Source organism: Drosophila innubila, assembly GCF_004354385.1.
Source record: "Drosophila innubila isolate TH190305 chromosome 3L unlocalized genomic scaffold, UK_Dinn_1.0 0_D_3L, whole genome shotgun sequence".
NCBI classification, from domain to species: Eukaryota; Metazoa; Arthropoda; class Insecta; order Diptera; family Drosophilidae; genus Drosophila; species Drosophila innubila.
This window is the reverse complement of record NW_022995376.1, coordinates 6,230,720-6,240,197: the sequence shown is the minus strand read 5'-3', so window position 1 is coordinate 6,240,197 and position 9,478 is coordinate 6,230,720. Positions and strand designations below refer to the sequence as shown.

The following is a 9,478-nucleotide window of genomic DNA, read 5'->3' as shown; positions in this document are numbered from 1 at the left end:
CAATAAAAAAAAAAACAAAGTCAGATTTTTATTTGCTTAGGACTTGGGACTTATGACTTTGGGGTTACATAAGTCTGGCAGTTCCTGTAAGGAAGTGAACTCTGGAAGTGCCTAGATACGAGTTTCTTCTACCTGTATACTCCATTAGCATGTGAGTCCTAAAAAGTCGAGTTGACTCAGTCTGTGGACTGGCTCGTAAATTATCGCATTCATTTGCAACATGTTGCATTGCCATCAAATGAATGCCTCATTTGTGCAGGCGGCTGCGTTGATTGCGAATATGAAAATACATGAAAAGCACTTATGTATCCATGAGATACAACAAGTACTTGTTCCCCGTACCTGACCCCTTGTCGCGCCTAACGATCTTTGAACCTCAGACGGCCAGACGATCAGACATGTCTGTCTGTCTGTCCGTCTGTCTGTCTGTCCGTCTGTCGTTTTGTTGTTGTTATTGATTGTTGTTGTACAACATGAGCACGCATCGTTGTTGCTTGTATCTTGGTATCTTTTAGTTTGTTTTGCTATCTTGCGAATACATTTTCATGCTACAACACTCAAGCCCAACTCTGTGCCTCTAGCTCATTTGTTAATCACCTGGGTAATCAGTGTTGTTTTCTTCTGTTGCTGTTGTTGTAGTTGTAGCTGTAATTGTTGTTGCAACTTTGTTGCATGGTTGCATTTAACCTTACGCTCTTTGCAACCTGCCTGCAAGTGAAAGTGAAAAGTGCCGCTGCTGTGTGGGCTGTTACCGCTGATTACTCAGCTCAAGCTACTGTCCAAATGCAGCACAAATGAGTAATCAATTGGCGATTCATCCATCAGCTTCTCGGACACACACAAAGCCAGCTGATTGGAGTGGAGTCCACTTTTAGTCTTTTTTTTATAGAGTATAACATTTTTTCAAGTTCTAAATTCCCTTTTCCAACAGTGAGTTTGTAATTTTTAGCTGTATTTTCAGGATTTGCAGCCCACGTTAAGCTTTGCTTTGGCTCTGTACTTACTCTTAGCCTTAAGATGTACTCTTTAGTGACTGCAAGATACCCTGTAATCGTTTAATTCGTAGATTCGTAGATTTTTCATTAATATATTTGGAATTGAAAGAATAACTTGAAGTTTGTATATCTTCTTACATTTTAAGTGCCTCAACAATACCCTGTAATCTTGTAATTCTTAGATTTCATTAAAATTTTATGTATATTAGGAATTAAAAGAAAAAGCAGTTTGAATTTCTATATAATAGTTTTGCAATTTATACTATTTTCAATCGTAAACTCTCACTACTTTATGCTACCCAATTAAAAGTGATGGCAGGGTATACAAAAAGCAAAGCGTTCGTAAATTTGCGGCCGCCCTTTTGGTCAGGCCATTTCATAGTGCAGCGAGGCAATTTATAACACAAATTAAATGCATGAAAATTATGATGAATGCGAAGTAAAATTTATGCTGATGACATACCCCAACAAAGTTCCGCCCGCTGCTCTACGTGTACTCTGACTGCTCCTTTGGCAGCGCCAATCAACTCCCAGACGTGATCCGCCAGACGATGATCAGCAGATGAAGATGGCGGCAGGGGGAGAAGAGGGGGATTTGTTATTGTTGTTGTTGTTGTGCTCTGTTAAAATCTCATGGGCGTCTCAGAGGTTTGGTATGCCATTGAGCGTGTGGCAGCTGCGATTGTGACTGCGACTTGTTGTGGCGGCCACTTCACGTTTTGCCATGCCACATGCTGCATGCCACATGGGTTTGGAATTGTGATTGTGACTGCGACTCCTTAGCCTGTCTCTAGCCGAAAGTTGTTGCGTATTAAAATGGAAATTGCAAGTTTTTCGCTTGACTTCGACTTCGGGTTCGGATTCGGGTTCGGTTTGAGTTTGTCTTGTCGGCGCTTTTGTTTCACTTTCGTTTGGCGAGTTGCTTGATTGCAGGTTTTTATAACCGCATTTATCACGCTGCCACACATTCAAGCCATAAGATGCTGCCACAAAATCAAGCCAGCAACAACAACAACAACAACAACAGCGACAGAGAGTAAGAGTTTCAGTTTCATTTAATTGCCGTTGGGTTGATCTGCAGACTCTGTTGGCCAACATCAAGGGTGTCTGGCCAAGTCCGGAGATCCGGAGTCCATTTTTGCCCGTCACTTCATTTGCTACACTTTGTTGTCAGCTGTTTTTGCCACGCCCACTTTGCCTGCCTGCCCGCCCATATATATAAAATAAGAGGGCGCCAATTTGTATTGAATTGTTGTTTCTTCTTTTATCTTTTACTTTAGCTCCTCAGCTTCGTCATAATTTTCTGCGATTTATGTCAAGTTATGAAATGTTTTACAAGTTTCTCGTATAAACAAAATTTCCTGTTTTTCTTTATTTTGCCAATGGTTACGCACTTTGTGGTCGGTCTCTTGGTCTTTTGGTCAGTATTAATTATTATGGTCTTATGCTTTTATTTTCATATCTTTTTCATTTTCCTTTTCCTTTTTTCTGATTTTTTATATGCCCCAAAGCCAACGAACCTGTTGCAATGCGTTCCACAGTGCACAAAATATGCGAATTATTCCAACCTGTGGGGAGAGAGATTTCTGAATTTTTTATGTGCTTAGGCTTGTTGGGCAACTATTTTTTGCAGTTGTGTTGGCTCTCAGTTTCGAATAGGGTTTTGCCGCTAGGAAATGTCTAGTGAAGAGATTTTTAATGGGAAGTTAATTAGAAACTTGTTTTTTTTATAATAATAATGATCATAATAAAATCATAGTCATACTCATACTATTTTTATCATGATGCTAAAAATTGCAACAATTGTTTTTATTATTTAACCAATTTTCCTTTTTATTTATGATCTTTTTTGTAAAATTATGTATCAGAGAAATCCTTTTTCTATAGTTGCCTTCTGAATCGAAAACCTCTCTCCACAACAGTCATCTACTTTATCTCAATATTAATCATACTTCTCCCTCTCTATGTAATCTATTTAAACTATCATCGTAACTATTATCCAGCTTAGCTTCTATCGAAAGCCACATGAAATTCTTCTTTAAAAATTGGCCCACTGCTGCTTTCATTCATTTAATATCCATTAAGCCAATTCCCCGCATAATACAAATTACTTAACGAATGAACTAAATTCCTAGTTTGGCTTGCGCCGCCCCCAAATAATATAATACACATTCCAAAGCTGCCACACCACAAGGAAATATGCCACAAATTTCAAGTGCGGCGCAACTAAATCGAATGCGACTTCTTAGACTCGCGTATACAACAAATGAATATGTTTATCATTCGTCCAGTCGAACATCGTAATGATGTTGCTGTGTGGTATACGTTATTTAGCATCCACAACATGCATACCACAAGCAGTGCCAGTTTGAATGTTAACAGTACCGGTTTGCGCTTTAACAGTGCCAGTTTGAGTGTTAGCAGTGCCATTTTGAGCATAACATAGACAAGTTGTCTGTTAAGGCGGCTGCACCTGAACTTTTGAAACTGTTACAATCAGTTCGCGCTCAACTCGCACAGAGAACGCACCTGCGACGCGTTTGCAACGGTTGCAAATGAAAATAAAATAAAAGAAAACAAAATAATAAAGCCGATTTCTAACTAAAAATGCACTAAACACCTCACAATAACCGCAAACCAACGAACTGTAAATAATAATTACTAAAAAATTTCATCAATTGCAAATTTGTAGAAATTATAATTTCCGAAATTCCAACATTGCTCAAGTTCCAATGCATTGAGCTCGCATTCGCGTTTGAAAATTGTTTGATCGATTTGGATACGAATCGAGGGAAGTCTGCTTGTATAGGCATTCGGAACCAAAACAACAAATTGCCATAGTGAAATGTGGTATAACTCTAGACAACGACAAGCTAATGTCCAGTGACGCAGGCCAAAAAAAAAATAGAAACACGAGCCAAGAAATAAATTCAAAAATAAATATTCTGCAAAAAAGTGAAAAGCGAGAAAATAACAAAAGAAACAGCTGCACTAAATAGAACAATCAACCCCATAAAAGTGACCACAAGTGAAACAAGAAACATATTGCACCTTGTTATAATTATTCGTGTTTTCTTATGCTTTTTTTTTTTGAGCTGTCGACTATTTGCCTTTATATAGCCAGACTATATAGAACTGTACAATAAGACACAGCCAATTCTATACTCTCTCTCTATAAAAGAAACTCTATGATTTGACTCTTTCCTCTGCGCTGGAAATCGCTTCGTTTTTTATAACGAAGTTTGAACATTTACCAAGCCACAAAACTTTTGTTTTTGTTTCTTTCGGAATTGTGTTCAATTTATTTTCATTAAGTGAGAAAGTTAACAAATTTCCTTTTAATTGAAACAATTGCTCTAAACTCGAAAGTAAATAGACTGGGCAGCATCATAAAATACGAACTGTGTTGCATTCTAAGTAGAGCAAAGCCATAACAGCAACAACATCCACAAAAAAGAGCAACCGCAGTGTGTGTGCAGATACAAGATAGAAAGATACAGATACAAAGATACCTGTCTCTCTATCCAACCCAACCCTCTACCTCTACTAAAACGGCAGTCGTAAATGCAGTTTGAGGAACTGCAGCATAATTAGCATTGTGTGCGAGTGTAGTTGTGTGTGTCAGTGTGTGTTTAAAACGCTCGAAGCAACTGAAAGAGTAACAACAACAACAACAAGAACAACGGCTGCAGAATGTATCTCATACAGGTGAGACAACCGCTACAACAACAATTACAGATATAACTACATGTACAGTAGATCGCATAGATCACAACAACACTCAGCATATCTAATTGAGTGTTTGCTTTTACTTATCACATGCTTTAGACAACAACAATAGCAACAACAGCAATAGCTGCACTTGATGCTTAGAATAATCTTTATTAGAAGTGGGGCATATCAACTATGATAGGTTGTTTGACACGTTTGAGAGTGTTATTGATATTTTGATGGGAATTTTGTTTCTAACTATAAAATATAATTTATAGCAAGTTTGTTATACTTCAATTTTTATTACCTCTAGGGTATATTGGCTGTAGAAAATTTGTATCAAATAATTCAAGAAATGTGATGACTTCTTTATAAAAAATACTTAAGTAGGGTATTTAAGCTGCGTTGTTTTCTTATAATCTTCTTTACTTGTTAATTGCTCACTGACAGATTTTTTGTGTGTACCCCGTCTCCTTCATTTGTCTTCTAATTTTTCTCCACTCCTCTTCATACATAAGTAATTTGTTTAATTTGTAGCTAATTTATCTTTTCAGTTGGCCGGGGGAGACTTTTGGGTTGTTGTTTTTTTGGCTGCTGTTGATATATGAGGGTTAACTGAATCGGATCAGGTGGCTTATTAGTATGGCTAGTGAACTTTAAACTTGAAGAAGAACCACAAACAAAAACAATAAAATAGTGAGAACTTCAAATAAAAGTTGATATTCAATCTTCAATTTGATTTGACCTTCGACTGTGTTCATCTAGTCTTCATTGATTTGATTAATAGCTTGCTCCAAGCAATCCACGACTTTAACAACAAACTTTAAAATAGCTTCAAATCTTGCACAATACTTTTAATGATATTTTTTCTAAAATGTCCGGCCACGAATGCAGCGATGATAAAGAACAACGGCTGCTTGCTGTTCTCTATGATATGTCGGAGGTGGTTAATGCAGGTCTCAATCCGGAGGCAATCAAAATAATTGTGGACTTGCTGCAGGCTGGCGTCCAACCTCGGCCATTGGTCAAGATAATCAAGACATTTAAGAAAGATGCAAAAATTCAGAAGCTAAACCGCAAAAATTAATTCGTTTTGTTGTTGTTGTTGTTGAAAATTTATTAAACAATTTATTGGAAAATTTTGGTGTTTTATTCTGGTTGACTTAGGTTATGGTAGATGTAAATACGAACTTCAAGTTGGGGGCCAGTTGATTGATCAATCATTCTTGTTGTCTACGGGAAATATGTTTTCACCGGTTTGATGTTTGGCCATGTAGATAATACCGGCCATGATAATGACAAATTGCAGCATTTTGGCCTGGTAAAAGGTCTAGAAAATAGAGGTTGTGTTATTTGGGATCCAGCTTATATAAACGAGAATGCTTACCTGTCTTATATAAACGGGCAATGGTACATGTGCCCTGTGAGAATGATAATCAAAGCCACGATATAGCCAATATCCTGGCCAGGCACCCAAACTGGCCAACAAAAATGGTGATGCCGAATTCATGACATTCTCAAATTCTGGCGTGCGAACCACCAATTGAATATCCTCGCCCAAATTGGGAAATTTCTTTTGCTTCTCGTGCTCTTCCTCTTTGTCCGTGCGATCGAGCTGACCCACCGTCCATCTCTTAACGCTCTCAATGAAGTCCGTAACACCCATTTTATTGAAATTTAATAAACCTGAAAATTTTGCTACTAAATGTTTTTGTTGTTGTTCCAACAGTTCTGAAAAAATTTTGAGATTTTTTTTTGTTACACACAAACTTATTTTAGGATCAGAGCCTGCTTTGTTGTTAATCGTCATTATCCGTTGATTGCTGATTCGAATTGTAGTTAACTTCATGGATTTCATATGCGCTACTAGAAGAGCGTGGCACATTGGCCATAAAGAAACCAACGGTCAATATGGCCAACTGCATTAATTTGGCATGCTGAAAGGTCTGAAAAGAAAGAGTATAAACAGATGCTTAGTAAGAAATATATACACGCATGTCAATTCCAACTCACTCTCTGGATGTATAAGCCAATGCGCTCAGTGCGTCGTCGTGTCTGCCATTGATAGCCACGCCATAGCCAATAACTTGGCCAGGTGACAAGGCCAAGAGCCAAATACGGCAATAGATTTTCAAATTTTTGCGAGAAACCCTGCGGTGCATTGCGATCGATGAAATTCAGAAATTCCACATGATAATTTATCGATGGTCCTGTCTCTCCAATAAACATGGCATTAGCGGGCAATTGTACGGGCATTGTCAGCATTGGACCCGTATCCGCTGGTGGATCCGATGTGGTCACATTATATCTGGATGAGGATGAGGCATTGTTATCATTCTGATTGTCATCTTCATCCGTTGACTGCCTCTGTTGTTGTTGTTGCATTAAATCCAACATCTCCTGTGGATTCAACTCCTCATTGTCCTCGGCAGTCGCGTTGTTTCGACTGAACAACGTGTTGAATGTTTTCCGCAATGAATCCATTATCTAAAATCCTAACCGTTGCTAACTTAATTTATATGTGTATTGTTGACCGAAATATCGAATAAAAATTGAAGCTATGACTTAAATGATTGAAAAAGCGTCTGTGTGTAGAGTTGTCATTCTTTTTGTAAATATATATTTTTTTCAAGCATTTTCTTTAGTTCATCTCAGTTCTGTTGTGCAATACAAAAGAACTTTCCAAACGCATTTAAAGTTCAAAGACTTGTGAATGTGTACATAAATTATAGGGTATTAGCTACCCACTCTTTTGCCGCTGTTTAAATGCATTTCCCAACTCTTTCTTGCCCGCGCTCTCTCTCTCTCTCTCTGTTTAAGCCCGATGCGGGCTTTTAAGCGCCCTCATCAGTCTTGTAGACCTTTTTGGGTGTCTTTGAGCCGAGCTACTGTAACAATAACAATAACAACAACAACAGCAACAACAGTGAGCTCAATTAGCATGGTTTACTGTGGGTGTGTTACCAAAATGTGGCCAGCAGCTTGCAACTTGGTGGTTGCCACTAAGTGGGTCAGTTTTCGCAGTTCGCTGCAGCTCTATGCAATTATAAAGCGCATTCCAAAAGCCTCAAGTCTTGGCCACAATCTTAGCTTAGCCACAGTCGGAAGACCAACTAGCCAGCTAGCTAGCTGGTCCATTGTCTTGTAACTTGGCTAACGGCCTGAGCAGGTGTCTCTTTGTTTGTGTGTGTTGGGTTTCGGTTTCGGTGTCGAAAATGTGGCTTACCTTCAGCGAGAACCCGCAACGTTACGGTGTCTAATGGGCAGGAAGCTGCCGCTATCGTAGCTCTCTTGTTGTTGCCTTTTGTCTAAACTAGTTTTCCATTTTGGTTAGAACTCTTAATGATCAATGCATTTAATCAAACTCAACACACACACACACACATACACACACTAAACAAAATACTTCACTAGAAAAGAATGCCAAAAACAATTTAACGGTAGTTAGACTGTACATTTCTCACATCGCACAATGCACACACATCAATTTGGTGAAAATTTCCACATCTTTGGCACAAAGAAATGCCCGTCAATAGAAATAAATTGAATGGAAATTTAAAGAAATTGTATAGAAGAATGTTTCTTTATTCTAATTAGCAGTTTGTATACCCTGTAAAGAATATTACTTAAAATTCCAAAAATTATTTATCATTATTCAATTTTATAAACTTTGCAAATTGGAAAAGATCAAATTACAGGCAGAAAATAAAGTGTTTTTACCCTGTAAAGTCTACGCATATGAAACTTTCAATACATGTTACTTAATATCTGTATATAAAGTGGTTTGTCCAACTGATAAAAGTTGTTTGGCTCAAGATAAAAGTTTGTTATTAAAATAAATTTGTAGTAAAGTCATTGCATATCTTTCTCTGATTCTCCAAAAGTCGTAGAAAACAAATCGTAAATTTTTAAAATTAAAAATTCTATATAGGGCATCTCCTAGTCAATTTTACCGCACTGTTTCTTTATAGGCTAATACATTTTCCATGCAAATTTTGGTGCTCACTTTAGCGGTTAATCTATGCAACCTATTTTAATGATTTATGAACCATTTTGAGGCTATTGTGTTAAACTTTTGCAAGCTAACAAAATACAAATGTGTAAAGAAATTCATGTTATATGATTATTCAACAGTTATGTGCATATATATATTGAATAGCTACCCACTTTCAAGCTACCTTTCATATTGGACTTATCCAATTATTTAGTTATTGAGCTCTAATCTAATCATATCATTGTCTATTCCCAGGCTTTCTTTTCATATCCATATTCAGATACGACAATTGCTGCTTAAATTTTCAAGGTTTTTTTCTCTCCCACATTCCTTATACGTATTGGCCGTTTACAGCCTACACAAAAACTCATTCTGGCCCTTTAACTGTTAGGCCAAAAAAAAAACACAATTAACCCCATTTTCGATTGTGAGTTTGCAAAAATCGGAACGCGACAGGCATTTGAAAGTCTTGCGATTGCTGTCAAAATACAACTTGAACATAAATCAAATCAATACGAGAGCAATTTCTTTGGCTCGTTGGGTATTTGGCCAACGCCAACGCTTGACAACATTTTGTGGGCCACCTGCAATTAGACGTGGGCAGGAGAATCGCAGCTGGAAACTTGTCGTGCCATCAAATTGCAATAGTTTTTGGCTCGGTCAATGGCAAAACTCAACAACAATTTGGTTAACTGGTTAAATGATTGGTTATTAGTTAATTGTATAATCGATTGACTGCAACATAAATAACTTTTTTGTTGTTGTGATTGTTATTGTT

The 9,478-nt window shown here is 37.5% G+C and overlaps 3 protein-coding genes across 3 annotated transcripts in view; 1 reads left to right on the top strand and 2 right to left on the bottom strand.

The window, feature by feature from the left end:
- The first annotated feature begins 3,387 nt into the window (after positions 1-3,387).
- The window catches only part of LOC117786932 (serine-rich adhesin for platelets), a 132,280-nt gene continuing 126,189 nt past the window's right edge, over positions 3,388-9,478 (top strand). The window contains exon 1 of the mRNA XM_034625357.1: positions 3,388-4,703. Within this exon, the coding sequence (XP_034481248.1) occupies positions 4,689-4,703 (15 nt within the window). The 5' untranslated portion in view covers positions 3,388-4,688. The remainder of the gene's footprint in view (positions 4,704-9,478) is intronic.
- LOC117788554 lies at positions 5,812-6,425 on the bottom strand. Its single transcript, XM_034627340.1, has 2 exons — positions 6,094-6,425; positions 5,812-6,036 (listed from the first exon to the last, which is right to left on the bottom strand). Exons 1-2 carry the CDS (start codon positions 6,370-6,372, stop codon positions 5,923-5,925), a joined length of 393 nt encoding a protein of 130 aa, XP_034483231.1. The 5' UTR covers positions 6,373-6,425; the 3' UTR covers positions 5,812-5,922.
- Positions 6,288-7,227, bottom strand: LOC117788553. The gene is made up of 2 exons (XM_034627339.1): positions 6,720-7,227; positions 6,288-6,652 (listed from the first exon to the last, which is right to left on the bottom strand). Exons 1-2 carry the CDS (start codon positions 7,188-7,190, stop codon positions 6,506-6,508), a joined length of 618 nt encoding a protein of 205 aa, XP_034483230.1. The 5' UTR covers positions 7,191-7,227; the 3' UTR covers positions 6,288-6,505.